The sequence below is a fragment of the Rhipicephalus microplus genome, chromosome X (genome assembly GCF_043290135.1).
Source record: "Rhipicephalus microplus isolate Deutch F79 chromosome X, USDA_Rmic, whole genome shotgun sequence".
NCBI classification, from domain to species: domain Eukaryota; kingdom Metazoa; phylum Arthropoda; class Arachnida; order Ixodida; family Ixodidae; genus Rhipicephalus; species Rhipicephalus microplus.
In genome coordinates this window covers 189,746,304-189,764,858 of record NC_134710.1, presented here as the reverse complement: position 1 = coordinate 189,764,858, position 18,555 = coordinate 189,746,304, and the positions used below count along the sequence as shown (strand labels likewise).

The 18,555-nt window shown below is 45.4% G+C and overlaps 1 protein-coding gene across 2 annotated transcripts in view; it reads left to right on the top strand.

The window, feature by feature from the left end:
• Inos (Inositol-3-phosphate synthase) overlaps positions 1-18,555 on the top strand; it is a 79,605-nt gene that overhangs the window by 57,646 nt on the left and 3,404 nt on the right. For both annotated transcript variants that reach the window (XM_037428792.2, XM_037428791.2), the window contains 4 exons: positions 311-597; positions 10,459-10,765; positions 10,975-11,201; positions 13,875-14,198. In XM_037428792.2, the coding sequence (XP_037284689.2) occupies positions 325-597; positions 10,459-10,765; positions 10,975-11,201; positions 13,875-14,198 (1,131 nt within the window). In that variant the 5' untranslated portion in view covers positions 311-324. The remainder of the gene's footprint in view (positions 1-310; positions 598-10,458; positions 10,766-10,974; positions 11,202-13,874; positions 14,199-18,555) is intronic.

Genomic DNA, 18,555 nt, shown 5'->3' with positions numbered 1-18,555 from the left:
GGCCGTTTATTCTACAACACGTGTGGCAGATGTCGCGAGTGGTTAACTGTCAGTCGTGAAAAGCTTGGACATTTCATGCTTGCTCGAATCTTTCGAAATCACTTGCCGAAATACTAATTGTGGGGCAGTCTCGTTGAGACCGGGAGCGGTGCTCCTTACCACGATGCCATTTAAAAAGAAGTGAAGGTCCACGTATCTTTGTGGCACCGGGCCCTCTTCCCGTTAAGCGAGTCTGCAGTAAGCGGCAGTGTGCGATTGGTGGGCTCAAGTACTTTAATTAACACGGGGCTTGTATGTCCGGGCGGAGCAGATTGTGCATCCGAGATGGTGAAAGTGGAGATTGACAGCCCGACGGTGCGCTACACGGCGGACCTGATTGAAGCTGACTACGTGTACTCGATGTCCGAGGCCATGGTCGAGGGCAACGTGTGCCGCGTACGACCGCGCGACGTCCGCATGACGTTTCGCACCAAGAGGAACGTGCCCCGGCTGGGCGTCATGCTGGTCGGCATGGGAGGCAACAACGGCACCACCGTGGTGGCCGCCACGCTTGCCAACAAGCTGGGCCTGTCTTGGAGAACTAAGGACAAAATCCAGGTAAGCGATATCGCGTGATGTGGGCTGACAGAGAGCAGCTTATGCCGACCTCGCATAGACTCATTTCAGTGAAATTAGCTTGTAAAAGAATCGTCAGAACCATTATGCCTATATGCTGTGACGCGGCAACGTTCACATCGTATGCCATTTTATTGTGTATATAGTATATCCCCAGTGTATAAACAGATTTTACGTAAAAAAAACTTATCTAGTACAATCTCCCACATTTCTTATAGCAAACGAAAAAAGGCGCTTCCAGCATGGGTGGTTCACCGTAGGTTAAGTAGCGAAAAATTACAGTACCGTCGTGGTTCTTGATGCACACAGGCGTGCAATGCACACTCCATGCTCGAGCATTCACGTTGTTTATTTCGGGAGGACACACACCATGTGAGGGTGTTATGAGCGCTCCTCTGTCTACACACGAAGCAAATTGGTATGTGTATCTATGCCTTGTTTTACAGTTTCAAGGGCAACCTTTCGAGATTAAAAATGAAAAGAAATAATATGTGCAGCTGAGCCCGTGCACGACTGCAAGATGTTGCATCAGTGACGAGAATTACTTTTTTTTATTTTTTTGTATCGATCGATATGCCAAAAAGCTATGATTTCAAACAGATAATGAAATTAAATTGATCACCACATGCCAAGGCTTGATAGTGCAATATACATATAGCCTCGCAAGTAACAAATTTAGATGCGTTCACATCTGAGAGTATCACGTTTTTCTCAGATCATACTTTTCTTGTGTGCTTGCGTGTACGACGCCAACCTCCCCTTATCCCGCTGTTACTTGTAATGACAGGCCGTGCTTTCGATGACTACGTGATTTTATCAGAAATGATTGATGCCGCACGAGATATAAATATGCCACAGTGCTCGAGATATCAAATACGAAAGAAAATGTCTCAGCACTCAGAGTAGTTAACGAGCTGAGCCGAAATGACGGAGTGATTGCTGAAAACTGATGATGGCGCCCCGCATCCAGGAAAACATGAACTAAAACAAGAAAACCGCTGTTACAAAGTTGTGTACGTGCACGCCTTTGTCAATAAATTATGGCTGATGTAATGCGCCTACCTTTATCCGTACACTTCCGTCGTTTTAATTACGAAGTTTTCAATGCGAAAAAGTCATGTGCCCCATAAAGCGGAGCCCCACCACAGTTGTCTTATGGCCAAGGTACTCGGCTCTTGACGCGCAGGTCGCGGGATCGAATCCTGGCTGCGGCAGCTGCATTTTCGATGAGGGCAAAAATGCCGTAGGCCCGCGTACTCAGATTTGGGTGCATGTTGAAGTACCACAGGTGATCCTAATTTCCGGAGCCCTCCACTATAACGGTGTATCTCATAATCATATGGTGGTTTTACAACGTTAAACTCATCTATCTCCATGAAGCGGGAAATGTGGTGTCGACATCCGATAGTACCAAAAGCAACCTAACCGAGGGATGATGATAAAAGGGCGCGACAAGCAGGCAACAAATGATTGCATCAGTTTTCAGTGTCAAAGCAAACCCGGTTCAGCCCCCCCCCAAAAAAAAAAGCTGAGTTAGGCTTACTTTTAAAAAAAGTTCTGCGGTCCATCCCCCGAAATTGGGATGACGTGGCCCACCTACAAAATTTACTTTGGCCCACTTGAGTTCATGACTAAGAGAATGTGGCATAACCTCATGAGCAAGGACCTGTAGTTACAAGGTCACAGACCAAGTGAGGAGGTCATGGGGCATGCATGTCGACAGAGGCAACACACACAGAGCTTTCGTATTCAATGCACGTAAAGCAACTCAAGGGCATTTTGTAACGTTTGTTCTAACGTGTATCAGTGTCATCAAAACGTGTTGTTGATTCTATAATAAATATAGAAAATTGCGGCAGATCTCATGCATTGTGGAATATATAATGGCTAAGGTTTAACGTCCCAAATATATTTTGAAAGACGTCGAGGGCTTCAGAAATTTCGACAACCTGGGGTTATTTAACGTGCACCTAAATTTAGATACACGGGCCTGAAGCATTCTCGCCTTCGTCGAAAATGCGGCCGCCGTGATTCGATCCCGCGACCTGCAGGCCAGCAGCCGGGCATCATAACCAGTAGACCACCGTAGTAAGCTCACTTATCGTGACGATCGATTTCGTGCTATACAGTCGGTGAATATCTGTTTATGCCGTATACTTTGAGCAGTGTCACGAATTGAAACAACATATTTGCATAGTTTGAGTAGTTACGAACACACGGTGTGCCTATTACTACGCTATGACTACAGTTGCTTCTGCAGGTTCGCTCATTTTGGCATAGTGCAGACATAGTCATTCAGAAAGCAGACATAGTCTGTACCTGTCTGCATTTCCGCGGCGGTCTCTATCTTGTTCTTGAGTCATGATCTGGTGTTTGCGCGGCGCCACCACTCGCTCGCGGTGTTCGTTCAGTCATTTCATTTTCAATGTACATTACTGCACTGTAGTTCTTTGATGCCGTGTGCTCGACTCTCAAACCACTAAACACGTGACCTGTTCCAGGAAGAGTGCTAACGCAATGCATACTTCCCAAAATGAATCCCTTTTAGTGCACCATAACCTTCATAGTTGTGGCCAAACGGGCCACAGGCGTGCTTATTACGGGATAACCTTCAGCGTCGGGCGTTTCATTCGCTGGTATCCTTGTGAATTCAGCGATACAACGGATGTTCGCCTAACCGTGCCGATACGTCGCTCACAGACGTTCGGGTGTCTATCGGACAAGCAACACTTTTACAAGTAGTCGTCGAATGGCGTCATTAAAGTAGCCTAATGCCTAACGAATAAACCGGCCCAAACTGTTTAGAATCATCCACGTACCAGCAGAGTTATGGCGATTTGTTGCACGCTTGAAGCGCTTTCCCTCTCCTTTCGTGCTAGCGAGAGTGCTGAAAGAACGCATGGAGTGGGGAATAACAAGAGGGCAAGGATACGCGTTTCATCATTAGCACGCGTTATGACCTTGGACACTTTTTTTTTTCCTTCGAACACGCTGTGATCACTAGCTCGAGCTTTGGTATATGGTGGCGTCCCGAGGCGGCCACGCTAACTATGCAGCTCATAATGGCAGCCAGTGGCCGTGGGCTTTGGGTATATGGCGCGGTCATTTGGGTTGTTTGCATCATTCATCAAGAGAAAAAGAAATTATTTCTAACTAACTTTGAGAATTGTAAAGACCTGACCCCGTAATGCGATTTAATGGTCGGCTCCCATGTTTTCCGAAGCCTCGGGGGAAGCGCTTTCTGACCAGGCTGAAAAGGTGTGACAAGGCCCCTTTAGAGGACCCGTAAACCACCTCAGACATGCTTCGTTTTTTTTAAATATTTCAAGTAAACGCACGCATTGGATGCAGAATTCCGTCGTGATCAACGATTCTACATGTGGCAGCGCTACGAGCCGCCGGCATGCCACAAATACCAAAGAACAATCCCTCCATATATTTCCGGGCCTTTCGGGCCTCCGCGTGACGCACCGTTTTATATCTCTGACGCACCGAGCCCAATATGCTGTGATTAGTCATCATGCAAGAGCCTACGACTTCCAGTCAGTCTGCAAGCTCTGCAGCTGTCCGCGCTGCTTCTTGTTGTTCGTCGTGTTGCCCGCGTGCGTGCAACACGTACGGGGCATGGCGTGTCCCAGTACTGGTCCATCGCGTTGGCGATCTTTTGAAGGCGTGCGCATAACGCAGAGACCATGCATGCACTATTACGGCAGCCATGGTTTGCCAACAAGCACGCAGCTGCAACGCAACTAACAGAGTCGACGGCCGGAGTGGCGGCAACCGGAAGTAGACAGTGTTTCAAGCAGCGCGTCAGCGATGACGTATGCCACGCGATATTGAGAGGGGCACGGAGGAAGGAAAGGTAGGAGAGGGCATGCCCAGCCGGAGCGCTACATGAAAAGTGTGGAGCAAATGACATCATGGTGGCCATATTCACTGCACAATGGCGGCGTTGCTATGGTTACGTGTTGCGCAGTGAAGCTGGTCCAACAGTGAGCGGCCGCGGCTGGCGGCAGCATGTGTGCCTCCCCAGGTCTGGTGCTGAGCCGTGGCAGACAATATCCGTGCTCTGCACCGCGTTATTGGTTACGCAGTGTTCTCCTGGCAGTTACTGTACTCTTAGCAACGTTTACAAATTTTTTTCTCCATCTCGGAGTTTCAACAGTGCGTAGAACGAGTGCATATTCATGTGTCGTCGGCGGATGACGCTGATGAAGCAATTAGTGTTCAGCAAAATTGCGTTAAGCACCATGACGAAGCGGAACGACGACGAACGCCTTGTTGGTCAGTGACGGTTGGGCAGTGCTCCTGCTTGTGACAACGGACGACGCTGTTGAGCCCAGCAAGAAGCAATGAGGACCATGCGCACATACGTAGTTTCGTGTTCTGTGTGTACAGTAACAACTTGCATGAGCGTATTAAAACACCTTTTCGGCTCTGCTTCGTATACTCTCCACCAGCATTGCATGTAATCTCAACGTAACAGCAACCGCGTTCAAGTGTCATTTGCACCGTGCTCAAAGTCACCATGGTCGCAGAATTCTTACGCCGGTGAGTTTCACGCGGAACATGGACACAGTGGCCGGGCGCTGAGTCGGCCACGTGGCGCAATGCAACCGTAAAAGGCGAACGACCGATCGTGTTGTCTGTGCAGTTGCTGAATTAATGATGTGAAAACACTCAGCGTTGTCAGTGCATCTAGCGCGCGTTCTCTTGTACTTGCTTCGTTGTCGGTGAGAGCTGTTACTTGCTGTTAATACTCGGACGAAATGATTTCGCCGAAGGTGTCGCGCTGGCCCAGAGTGTTGAGAGGAATATGGAAAGGGGTCATGGTTCCTGGTCTGACGTTCGGCAATGCGGTCTTGTGCATGAGATAAGAAGTTCAAGCAAAACTAGAAATTAAGCAACGTGGAATATGTAGGCTTGCCTTAGGAGCTCATGGGAATACACCAAATCAGGGAGTACAAGGTGATATGGGATGGGCATCATTTGAGGGCAGGGAAGCTAGCAGCAAAATAAATTTTGAGAAGCAATTGAGAGAAATGGGGGAGGAGCGTTGGGCTAGGAAGGTATTCAGCTGCTTGTACATGAAAATTGTCGATACAAAATGGAGGAAGCGAACCAGAAAATTGACTGGTAAATACTTAGTAAACAGCAGGGGGCCAAACCAAAAAGAATTATCGGTTAAGAAGAAGGTGTAGGAAGCTGAGACCGATATATGGAGAATTGGCATGATTAAGAAGTCCGCACTAGAGCTCTATCGAGCTTTTAAGCAGGAAATTGCCAAGGAAAGGATCTATGATAACACTCGGGTAGTTCTCTACTGTCTGAGGCCAGGACGGGAGTATTGCGAATTAAGACATATCGGGCCAAGTACGAAGGGGTAGACATGGTATGCAGTGCATGTGGAAAGGAGGACTAAACTGCCGAACTCTTGATAATGTTCTGTCAAGGGCCTCACCATATAGTTCAGAATGATGGCGCAGAGTTTTTCAAATCTCTGGGGTTTAAGGACAGGGAGGGCAAGATAGACTTTAAGCGGGTAGAATTAACTAGAAGGAGGTTATCTGATTGGCGGCTAAAATCAATGCACAAGTGAAAATTAAACCCTTTACTGCAAAGTACCAGTCCTGAACTTCACTATTTAAAGGCAAAAAAAGATACATCTAGTTTTTGGTTTACTAAATATTACGGCTTGGTGGCACTAGCCACCGCCCGATCTAAAGGGTACAGCCATATCCATCCATCCATGAGCCCCGTTCCATTAGTTTCGGATCGTCACGACGCACGCGCTGCGCAGCTCACGTGCTTTCCGAGCCGGAGAGAGAGTCGTGCCTTCTGCTTTACATTCGGATGTAAACAAGCGAAGAGAATTTGCCCAGCCAATATGGCCGACTTCCGGCTTCATCGCGGCTTCACAAAGAGTGACGTCGGGGCCTCTCCTACCTTTCCTTCCTCCGTGGAGAGGGGCATGGGAGGGGCACTCGACGAGAGGGCGAGGTGGTTTCGGAGAAGATACCAGCGGAGGGGAGCACAGCAGAGAGCAAATGGAGTGATCGTAGCGGTTTCAATAATCGAACACGTCTAACTCCGCTATTACTGCACCATTTAGAAAAATTCTTATGGCTCCGTGTTCGTCGTACACTCCTGCACTATTTGCCCACCCCTACTGAATTTTGAACTCTGGGTGGTTTACGGGCCCTTTAAGGCATCTAATTATACATCCATTAGATATAACCCTCGAATATTTCGCCTTTGAACCTGTTGCTTGAGTGCGTGCTGTTTCGCATGTGGCATACACTCAATACAAGTTATTGTTTTCTAAAAAAACTTTTTCTAAGAAGTTAAATAGCCCCAAACTCAGAGAGCCGACTATTTATAAGTTAGGGCCGAAAAGTGTTACGATGCGTTCACCTTGGAAGGCCGTCTGAGTAAATATTACAATTTCACGACTTCATCAACGAATTTATAAGTCTAGACAGAGCAGGCACACAGCGTCTGGTCAGTCGTCCTAGTACACTTTCGTACAAAATATTTAGCAAATGTGTGTTAACATTGTGCGCTATCGTGAAGAGAATGCTACATAGCGTATTGCTTTTTCATTTTGTTGGTTTAGGGAGACCAAATAATATACATCTCGCTCACAAACGTGGTGCTGTTGTAGATATAGTGTTCCGGTGATACACAAAGCATTGAAAAAAGTATTTTTCTTCTGTTCTTAAAAAGAAACTAAGTTGAAACAGTAAATAGACTCAGATTGATGAATTATTATGGGAAAACTTCACTTTCGTTAATTTCACCATCAAAGGTTTGCTAACAGAATAGAAAATGGGGATCGTAATGTCAGTTTTTTAAAATTACGCACTGAAATCCGTGCCCATAATGACAGCATGATGTAAATATTTTAATACTTTTTGGTTTTTTCGAATTTTAGCCCCATTTTTTTCAACAAATTTTTGAAACTTGCTACGTTAAATCTACAGTCGCCTTAGAGGACAATCTATTTCAATTTTGCCGAATAATAACTATGTATGCTCTGTAGTAAACACTGTCAAAATCTGCTAAGGGATGATGAGCTTATTTATTTATTTATTTTATTTATTTATTTACAGATACTGCTGTCTCGATACACAAGACATAGCAGGAGTGGGTACATTAGGAAAAGGAACGAACATACATTAAGCAATACCAAAGAAACATACAAAGCATTTAAAACATATTACAAAATATGGTTAGGCAGTTCTTTCAAAAACATTTCAATTGGTTTTTCGCGTAGGGAACCATCTAGGTTGTTCCAAATCTCAACAACGGCTGGAAAAAAGAAATGCTTAAAGCAATTTACAAATGGCTGGAAGGGAACGATGTTGAGTGGGTGAGATCGGCGCGTGGTTCGTCGTGCTGAATCACAAAAAGTAATCGGTGCTGCAATGCAACTGCGGCTGCGTACAATCTTATGTAGCAGAGTGATACGGTCAAGTGTGCGTCGGAAAGCAAGGGGTTCTAACGACAATGAGCATGCGTGAGATGAGGGAGAAAAATTGCGGTCATACCGGCCAAATATAAATCGTATTGCTTTTTTCTGTATGCCCTCGAGCATATTTATGTCAAGTGCAGTATAGGGTGACCATACCGCTAGGTTGGTCACCCTACATACTCTAGCAATGGTCGGACGAGCGATTTATACGCCGTTAATTTGCAGTCCTTGGTAGAGTGCTTGAGTGTTCGTTTTATGTATCCCAGTTTTCGAAGTGCTCTAGCGCAAATTGTTTCAATGTGATGGTGCCACTTTAGGTTTTGAGCGTAGGTAACACCAAGATATTTGAATGTATTAACAGAGTTTAGGTAGTGTCCATTGTAACTATAACTAAACCTTAGCGGCTGTTTTTTATTAGTAAATGTCATTTGAACAGTTTTTTGGTAATTAATGTTCATTTGCCACGTGGCGCTCCAACCACAAAAGGACAAAAATACTTTGTTCAGAGCATCTTGGTCATGAGCATTATTTACGCTAGTATATAAAACGCAGTCGTCAGCGTACAATCGCAGCTTCACTGGTGTGTCCTTACGGACCTGTGTGACATCATTTATATAAATAATGAACAATAGGGGCCCAAGCACCGAGCCCTGTGGAACCCCGGAAGTGACTGCACACGACGATGACTGCGCATGCTCAAACGTAACAAATTGTGACCTCAAACGTAGCCAATCAAATATCCAGCCTATTATTTTGTCATCGTTAATAATACTTCTGAGTCTAGTAAGAAGTTTTTTGTGACATACTACTCAAATGCTTTTCTATAATCTATGAATACGGCGTCAACCTGTCCTCGAGTATTAAGAGCCGAAGCGATGTCGTGAGTGAATTCAATGAGCTGTGTAGTTGTAGAAAAACCAGAGCGGAAACCATGCTGATTACGGGACAATAAGTTGTTATCAGTGAGGTGCTGAAGTACATGTTTATGAATTATGTGCTCTAAAAACTTGCAACAGGTACGCGTTAATGAAATAGGCCTGTAGTTAGAAATGAGTTGCTTATTACCCGATTCAAACACAGGAATTACATTGGCGATTTTCCAAACGGTCGGCACAATACCTGTTTCTAATGATTTAACAAAAATTACTGATAAATAACGAGCATTCCATTCTGCGTAACGCTTCAAAAACATGTTTCATATGCCATCTGGCCCAGCACCTTTAGTAGTGTCGATATTCAACAGAAGGTTAAGAACGCCAGTGTAGATAATTTCAATTGCTGGAAACGAATCTATTTCCTGGCTGCTACGAATGTCAGGGGTCGTTCCATTGTCACCTCCAAATACAGTTTGGAAATACTTATTAAAGGCTTCAGAAATTTTGGATGAATCAGAGCAGGACACATCATCTATCATGAAGGTTGACGGACAGGCCATGGTAGGATTGATAGATTTCCAAAACTTAATGGGATTATTTTTCATAAAAGAGCTTAACGTGGTATTAAAGTAAAACTTTCTGGCATCACTCATTTTAGCTTTTAGTTCAGATTTAAGCAAGTTAATTTGGGACTCCCCGTCATTATTGTGAACCCTCCGTCGCTTTCGCAGTCGCTTAATACGACGTTTAAGCTGTATAATTGACCTGGTATACCAAGGGTGTTTGACATGACGTTTTATGCTCTTGTGAGGAACAAACTGCCCTATACATTCATTAATTATACTGTAAAAATGGTTAGTCAACTTATCAATACTGCAGTGGTCACTACTCGATAAGAAATCGTCAAAGCATGTTGCAAGTTTAGCGAAAATAGAAGTGTCGTCGGCGCATTCAAAATTCAGCACAGTCTTAAACGTTGGTCGTATGCTTACAAGCAACATTTAAATCAACAATTACGGCCTTATGGTCGTTATTGGAAGACGTGGTATACAAATTGTCCAAACACGGAATTGAAAAGGCATGCTCAACCGTTCTCAAGCGAAAAAAAAATATACTAAAGAGAGGTCATGACGAATGCAGTCGAGAACATTTTGTAGAGACGACAGAACCACTTAACTTTACAGTTACTGCGCAGCTGCCTAAATTCTGGTGTTTTCATGTTCCGAAACAATGATCTGATGCGGCAGCCGCTGCCGAATCAGCGCATGTGACCTCGCATGCAGCAGCGTAACAAAATAGTACTTAAGTTACTGTGACGGGTGACAAAAAGCGTTGTGAGTTTTGTACCTATTAAATCTATTTTTTGTTAAATTTATTGAGGTGACAGATACTGTGAACAAGGTTTAAAGAACTGCACAATTGCGCACCTTCACGAAGTGCATACAATATAGGCGGCTTGTGTTTGTCTTCAACTTACCGTTTTCGTATTTTCAGTATGCCAACTACTACGGGTCCATCACGCAAGCGTCTACAGTCAGCTTGGGGAACGGTCCACAGGGAGAGGTGCACGTTCCGTTGAAGGACCTGTTGCCCATGGTGAATCCGAATGATGTGGTCTTTGATGGCTGGGATATTTCTAGCCTAAACATGGCCGAGGCAATGCGCAGGGCCAAAGTGCTCGATGTGCAGCTTCAAGATCAGCTGGCGCCCCACATGAAGAAGATGCATCCTCGACCTGGTATTTTTGACCCAACCTTTGTTGCCGCCAACCAGGAGGACCGCGCCGACAATATTATAGCAGGTAAGCAAATCTGCAGCTACTTGTTCTGGTTCATCCATAAGCCGCTGAAGTCCAAAGTTTATCACGGAACACGCTACTTGGTTTCAGCACTGTTTACTGGAAGGTGCAAATGCTCATTGTGCTCGTCATAGCGAGCATGATAATATTCAACGCGAATTTTAATGAAACAATCTGTTCATTTGACAACTATTTATTTTCATATTCAACAGGAAACAAACAGCAACAACTAGAACACATCCAGGCTGACATCCGTGACTTCATTGCATCGAGCAAAGTGGACAGGACTATCGTACTGTGGACTGCCAACACGGAGCGCTACTGCGACGTCACTGACGGCGTCCATGACACGGCTGAAAACCTTCTTGACGCCATTCAAAAGAACCATCCTGAAGTGTCTCCATCGACAATCTTTGCTGTAGCCGCTGTCCTCGAAGGGGTAAGGATACATGCTCTTTACTTTCTTACTGACTGTTTCATGGAGCTCGTTATTAGAGGCTTCGAGAAATTCCGAATTTTCTGAAGTGGGAAGTTATGGAAGGTGATATGTGGAAGTTGTGGAAATCGAATATTTAGGTTACAGATATCTAGCGGGGCAGCTGAAGAGTATCGACTTAAAAAATAGTACTGGTGGCCACAATATAACATTTTGGTTTGGAATCTTAGGTCAGTAGGGTCAAACAAAGAGCGCTGTAAATATATATATATATATATATATATATATATATATATATATATATATATATATATATATATATATATATATATATATATATATATATATATATATATATACAACGAAACTGAGGGGGTGCAGAAAAACTTCGCTGAAGCAAAAATTCCGTTGTAGTGAAATCTAAAAAACTATATCTGATCTGAGCTAGTAAAACAAAGGAACGTTTATTCTCAAAACTCAAAAAAATTGCCGCTGCTTCCTATTCTTTCCCAGCAGCGTCACGACGTGATTCTCTCTTACCCATGCATAGCGAGGCCATGGTGAAAAGCACGCTGAAACAACGCATAAAACTGCTTTCGTTAACGAACCCAACAGTTGCATTAACACGTTAACACGTTAACACGAGCAGCTGTACGCCGTCAAAAGTATCCGACAACGCCGTGATGGAGGCTGGGTATCGTGGAGCGGCGACTTTTGCATTATTCTACGCCATTCTTATCATTCATCACTTGCGGCTAGCTGATTTTATTGATAACGCGGACGAACAGCCACTCTGATTAGTTACCACACTGACCAAGCGCGAACATAAAGATAAGCATCGGAAAAGGCATCGTGCCGCGGTTGCACCCAGCAGCTGCCCGAAGGAAATCATGAACTGAGCGACTGAGCTTCAGCTTCGGATCGTCTCTGCTCAAAGGCAAGCCAATGGCAAAACAAAAGCAGGACAGTCTCATTGTCGTCACTATCTAGCAATGGCGGTGCCTATTCTTGCTGAACAGCGGTGGTATAGCGGTGGTTTCTGGTGGTGCCAACGGGTGTTCTAGACTTCGTTTACACATTTTCAGGCTCTGAAAATGCATCGAAATATTAAATATTCGGTTTACTGCATAGCATATAAGTATCTGAACCTGGAATGGCATCGTGAAATTTCATTGAAGTGGGACGATCGAAGAAAAAGTGTTCGTTGTTACGACGATACTAAGGCATTGACACCTCACGGGGAATCGTGAATTTTTTGTTGTAGCGGAAATCTCGTTGAAACGGCGTTCGTTGCAGTAGAGTTCGATATATAAGGAAGTGCATACTTAAAGGGTCGTCTCGTTTTTCTGTGTTTTGACACAATAATAATTAGATCTAACTGACAATGATGCCAAGTAATGTATAAGGGAAGTTATTAGATTCAATTGTAATGTAAATTTGAAGAAAGAAAAGTGGGTGAAAAGATAACTTGCCGTGAGCAGGAACCGCACCTGCGACCTTCCAATAAGATGTTCAATGTTCTACCACTGAGCTACCTTGGCGGCTACCCTCCCCCCCCCCCCCCACCTCAGTCACTTTATCGGGTTTATATGTGAATTTAAACGTGGGAGTGCCAGTCAGCGCAATCTGTAGCCATGGCGGCGAGTGTGGAACACCCTCTTATGAGCCTGTTTGGCGTCACGTAGCGCGTCAACTTAATACGAGCTGGCAGGTGACCAACAATCTCTCGTATACAACCTAACGGCACCAAGTCTGCCAGTACGAGACCCTCGTTAATGAATAAGATAAAGAAGTGCATCTTTAAGGGCTCGTTTTTTGGTGTTTTGACACAATAGTAATGAGATCTAACAGACAGTGATGCCAATGAATGTCTAGGGGAAGTTATTAGATCCAAGTGTAATGTAAATTTGAAGAAAGAAAAGTGGGTGAAAAGATAACTTGCCGTTAGCAGATATATATATATATATATATATATGTGTGTGTGTGTGTGTGTGTGTGTGTGTGTGTGTGTGTGTGTGTGTGTGTGTGTGTGTGTGTGTGTGTGTGTGTGTGTGTGTGTGTGTGTGTGTGTGTGTGTGTGTGTGTGTGTGTGTGTGTGTGTGTGTGTGTGTGTGTACATTACGCACAACGTTGATGCCGCCATGCATCGTTTGTTTGAGTTGATTTTCGAAACATTAGCTAATGCCTACTCCTAATTTCTTGTTGAAGCACACATGCACTTTGTTTGGAATATCACCAGGCTGGTGCTCATTCTCCGTGGTGTCTCAGTGAGGCACATCTTTTTGAAGGACTAGGGGCACTTCCAATCCCCCGCCCTCTTTGATGTACTGCGTGCGTTTGTATGTGTGCGCGCATGTATACAATCCGGAACACTGGGACATAATTTAGCGGCTTCGCAGGTTATATGAGGCTTGCAGACGAAGGAAATAGGCTCACGAAAGCTTGCTCCGAACCGCACCAGCTGAGAAGTTAATGACTGCACCATGGTCAGGCAATATACACCCACAAAATAAGAAACTTTCGCTAGGCGAGGGGGGTTTAATACCAAAGTCCCCCCCCCCCCCCCCCTGGCTACGCTAATGACTTCAGCGCTCCCATGGACACTCTCCTGCCATTACTGATATAGAATTAACCGTGTTGCGAGTGAAACATGTTTTTTTTTTTTTCGACTCGCAGTGCACCTACATCAACGGGTCCCCTCAGAATACTCTCGTACCAGGACTTCAGGAGCTGGCCAGGCAGCGCCAGGTCTTCTTGGCTGGGGATGACTTTAAATCTGGCCAGACAAAACTTAAGTCCGTGCTCGTGGACTTCCTGGTGTCAGCCGGCATCAAGCCAGTCTCCATCGTCAGCTACAACCACCTAGGCAACAATGACGGCAAGAACTTGTCGGCTCCGGCCCAATTTCGATCCAAAGAAATCAGCAAAAGCAATGTTGTTGACGACATGGTTGACAGCAACTCAATCCTTTATGCCCCGGGCGAGAAGCCAGATCATTGCGTAAGTAGTGAAATGCTGAATCAGATTCATTGTTTTACCCAATTTCGCTTAGTGTGTTGTATTATGCAGGCTACGGCTCACTATGCTTAACTTCCGCTACTTCGGTATCACATGGACGTAGAGGGCGCGAGCTTTCAATCCATCTTACGTGAATTTTGTGTCGATAAAGTGCAGCTATATGTGACCAGCGTGCCTCTGCTAGCTTCACAAAGCTACCGGTATGTGGCGCCGCGCCGTGGCCATTTACACAGACTGTGTTGTCCGAAACGAGGAACCACGCTGGTCGCGGGGCACAGGATCGCGACACTCGTGCACACACCAATTGAAAACATTTTGTGGCAATCTCTGCAATATAGCATTGTTGAAATACTTGTATCAGGGGGGGGGGGGGGGGAACGCGGGAAAACTTGTTATTCGGGGAAATGTGCTTCTAGGTTGGCTAAAATCAAGATGGGAGCCGACAAATAAAAACTCGTAGGGGTGTAATCCGGGTGAACAGTGGAAGTGCTTCAGACAGGCTGGCCGATGTTTCGATAGGAAGACATCTTTTTCAGAGGCGCCTTGCCATCTTGATTTGATCGATTTATTTGTGGGGTTTAACGTCCCAAAACCACGATTTGATTATGAGAGACTCCGTAGTGGAGGGCTCAGGAAATTCTGACCACCTGGAGTTCTTTAAAAACGTGCACCCAAATCTCAGCACACCGGTCTGCAACATTTCCGCCTGCATCGAAAATGCAGCCACTGCAGGCGGGATTCGATCCCGCGACCTGCGAGTCAGCAGCCGAGTACTTTAGCCACTACAGAACCTCGACGGGGCAAGCCTTGCCATCTTTGGAGCGTTAGCTTTAAGGGGGTTATTAGTGACGAATTACCAACTGGAACACGTGCCACCAACAGTTGATGATGTCACTACTAACGCCCATAAAACTAATACGCCAAGAAGGACAAGGCGCCTTTGACAAAGATAGGTCCTCTGTCAAAACGTCGGCCAGTCTGTCTGAGGCACTTTCACGGTTCACCCTGATTATCCCAATCCAGGTTGGTTGAAACAAAACGGTTTCACCAAATAACGATGACGTCAGCACTGGTAAACTGTGCAAAACGGAAACACAAAAAGCAAGTTTATGTTGTATATAACAAACATTTATGACACATTATATTTTATTCAGTCTGTGCCATGCATTATATTTCATTCATGTGCCATGTTCAGAACACTATAAAGCTAACACACTGCATATTGTGCACCAGGGGTGTCAGTGAACTTTCTTATGCGTCCATGTCATAAATGTGTCGGAAGTTTTTTCCTTGTAGTTCAGGTGCTGGTAGTTTAAATATTGTGGCCCCTGCAGATGCCGTTGTGCTGTACCGGCATTATCTCTAATGTACGTAATTGTAAGCCTGCAATGTTTTTACCGTCGTCGACAACCTTTAGGGGCTTTAAGCCAAAAGCCAGAGCAGTCATCCGGGCACTTGTACGAGAACATCCAGGCAATGGTGGAAGAACAGAGATCATACGGCAACTAAGTCGAAAGTTACGAAAACGCAGTTTCTGGCGCCCAGCCCTTTGATTGATTGATTGATATGTGGGGTTTAACGTCCCAAAACCACTATATGATTATGAGAGACGCCGTAGTGGAGGGCTCCGGGAATTTAGACCACCTGGGGTTCTTTAACGTGCACCCAAATCTGAGCACACGGGCCTACAACATTTCCGCCTCCATCGGAAATGCAGCCGCCGCAGCCGGGATTCGAACCCGCGCCCTGCGGGTCAGCAGCCGAGTACCTTAGCCACTAGACCACCGCGGTGGGGCGGCGCCCAGCCCTTTGTACAGGACCTCAGAATATATACGCTATAGTTGCTGCCCAAATTTGTTACAAAAATATTGGTTCCGACTTTTTCCTAGTATTTGATGCCGATTTCACTGAAGGTGTACTTCCAGTACGCTGCATTTTTTTTTTGCAGTTTTGAATAGCGATGTTCCACAGCTAGGAACAGAACACAATACGCTTGACTCATCTTTTTGGCGCTTAAGAAGGATTACCGGCGTTTTTTCCAATGTAAGCTATCCGTGAGTTCTGCGCCATCTCCTTCAAAAGATGGCGCCTAACTGCATGAACACGCTTGCCGTTAACGCTATGGTGTGTTGCGGTCTGTTTTGCCGGTATAGCCATTTCATGGTTACGCTGCTCTCGATTATGGGAAACTAGGAATTTTTTTGCATCCCTAGCAGATTTCATGTCCACTCAATTTTTAGAAAATCAAACTGTTATACCTTCCTTCCTTGTTTTTCTATGACAATGATAGGTACACTGAAAGCGAAAAAATGTCTGTGGTTGGGTGTTTCGCGTAAAATATAAGCGCGATAAAAGCCTATCGCGCACGGTGCACTGTATGCTCTGGCCCCCGAGAGAAGGCATTCAAAGCACAGTCTGCGCACGCGCGGGCAGGTGATGATGGTAGTGTTCTCGAGGGTGCTGCATCGTCTATGTGAGGGCAGGAAGTGGTAAACACGTCTGAGCCGGGGCAATGCCACCTAGAATAATTGGCCGGAGACACTTGCTACCGTTGTTGCAGGCTAAACCTGCGTCTCCTTCACTGGTCAGGCCGTTGCGCGGCGCGGTGACACTTGCAAAAGCTGGCACATATGCCCTATCTTGCAAGTCATCTCCAGTGCCAGCAAGACCGAGCAAGTCGAGACGGACAGTCACTTCGTGTGCGCTGTGCAGCTCGCACATCTCAAAGATAAAAAAAAAATAGGGGACCGTTAAGCTTCGCCTTTAAGAGGTAAACGTGATAGCGATATTTGTTAGCGCGTAGTTCAAAAGACTTACCCCGGTATTCTAGAACGTCCCTTCACTCAACGCTTCACCTTCACTTGAGAAAGCCGATGGGAGCGCCGTCTCTAGGCACGGCAAGTCACTGCATATCAGCGATAATCGGCTGCGATTCTTGAGTAGCGCAGCGTCATTTTCAGCCGAGCGGTGGCACAGTGCTCAACTCTATCAAGGGAAGGGTGGAAGTCAAGTTGATGAGCGTTTGTGATTACGGGGTTTAGTGCATGAAATCTTTTCGAACTTGTCATGCAATCACAACTGGGCCTCAGAGAATACGTGCAGTAATAGGTGCGCTTTTTTGTAGTGAGTGACGGGCTTTAAACCATGAAGTCATTATTATAGTAACACAGTCTGACACCAATGGTAATGTACGCTTGTACTACGCAATAATACTGCAATAGTTCATGTTGTAGGGTGAATCATGTACACACATGTCGGGCGCGTGTTTGTAAAGCGTGAAAGTTACTTTCACTGCATTTCCAAGCAGAGGAAGTTATTTGCAATGCATTCCCAAGCAGACGCGTGGCTGTGTGGTAGAGCACCCACTTGCCACAGTAATGACCATGGTTCGCTCCCGACTCGAGTACAGAATTTCTTTTTATTTTATTCGCATGTTTCCCGATTTTTTGGTAACGCGCAAGATGATAACTCTTCTCTCACAACCACCGAGGCTGACGCCGGAATTCCCGCAAAACCAACTCTTTAACGCTATCGCATTAATACAATGATGTTGCTAGTTAGGAAAGTGGGAACATTTTATTTATAATGATAAGGAGCGCTAATAATAGACAACAGATAAGCGAGAGTACTCGACCTCTCCTCTGTATTTGTCTAGCGTTTTTTTTTTTTAGCATTCACGTCCTATTGTTTGTCTTTTGTCTAGTACTGGTGCGCATTACCATTTTGAACAACAATAAGAATTGTTTGAGTTTTACGTCCCAAAACCAGGTTACGATTATGGAGGACGCCGTAGAGGAGGGCACCAAAAATTTCGATCATATAACTATGCAGGCCGCATGCATTTTCGCCTCCACCGGAAACGCGGCCGCCGCGTACGGAATCCGGCACCACAATCTTCGGATGTGCAATCAGCACCATGACCATTATAGACCACCGGGGCGGGTCGCATATCCTAATAGAGAGAAAAGCGAAGTGATGCATTTGCTCACTTCTTGCGATTTTAATCACGTCAACGTCGCAGTTATCTGGGCAAATGTGCTCGCATTTCTCGTTTCGCGTTCGACATTGTGCACGTTAACTGCGAATACGACGTGCCGCCTTACGCGTTGCATCATACAAAGCGTCTTTTCTGGCCTGAAAATATTATCTCTTTAAGGTGACTTAGAGCTTGCAGGCATCATGTTTCTTCATATTGGCCATTAAAACTGATCACCACGTTCGAATTTACATGATCGGAAACTTACCATGAGGCTATCTCCGCATTAGAAATTCTACTCTGACTGAACACCCTGTTCTGCAAACTGCAGAAGTGCTTCCTCCAATGTAACTTCCAGCGAGA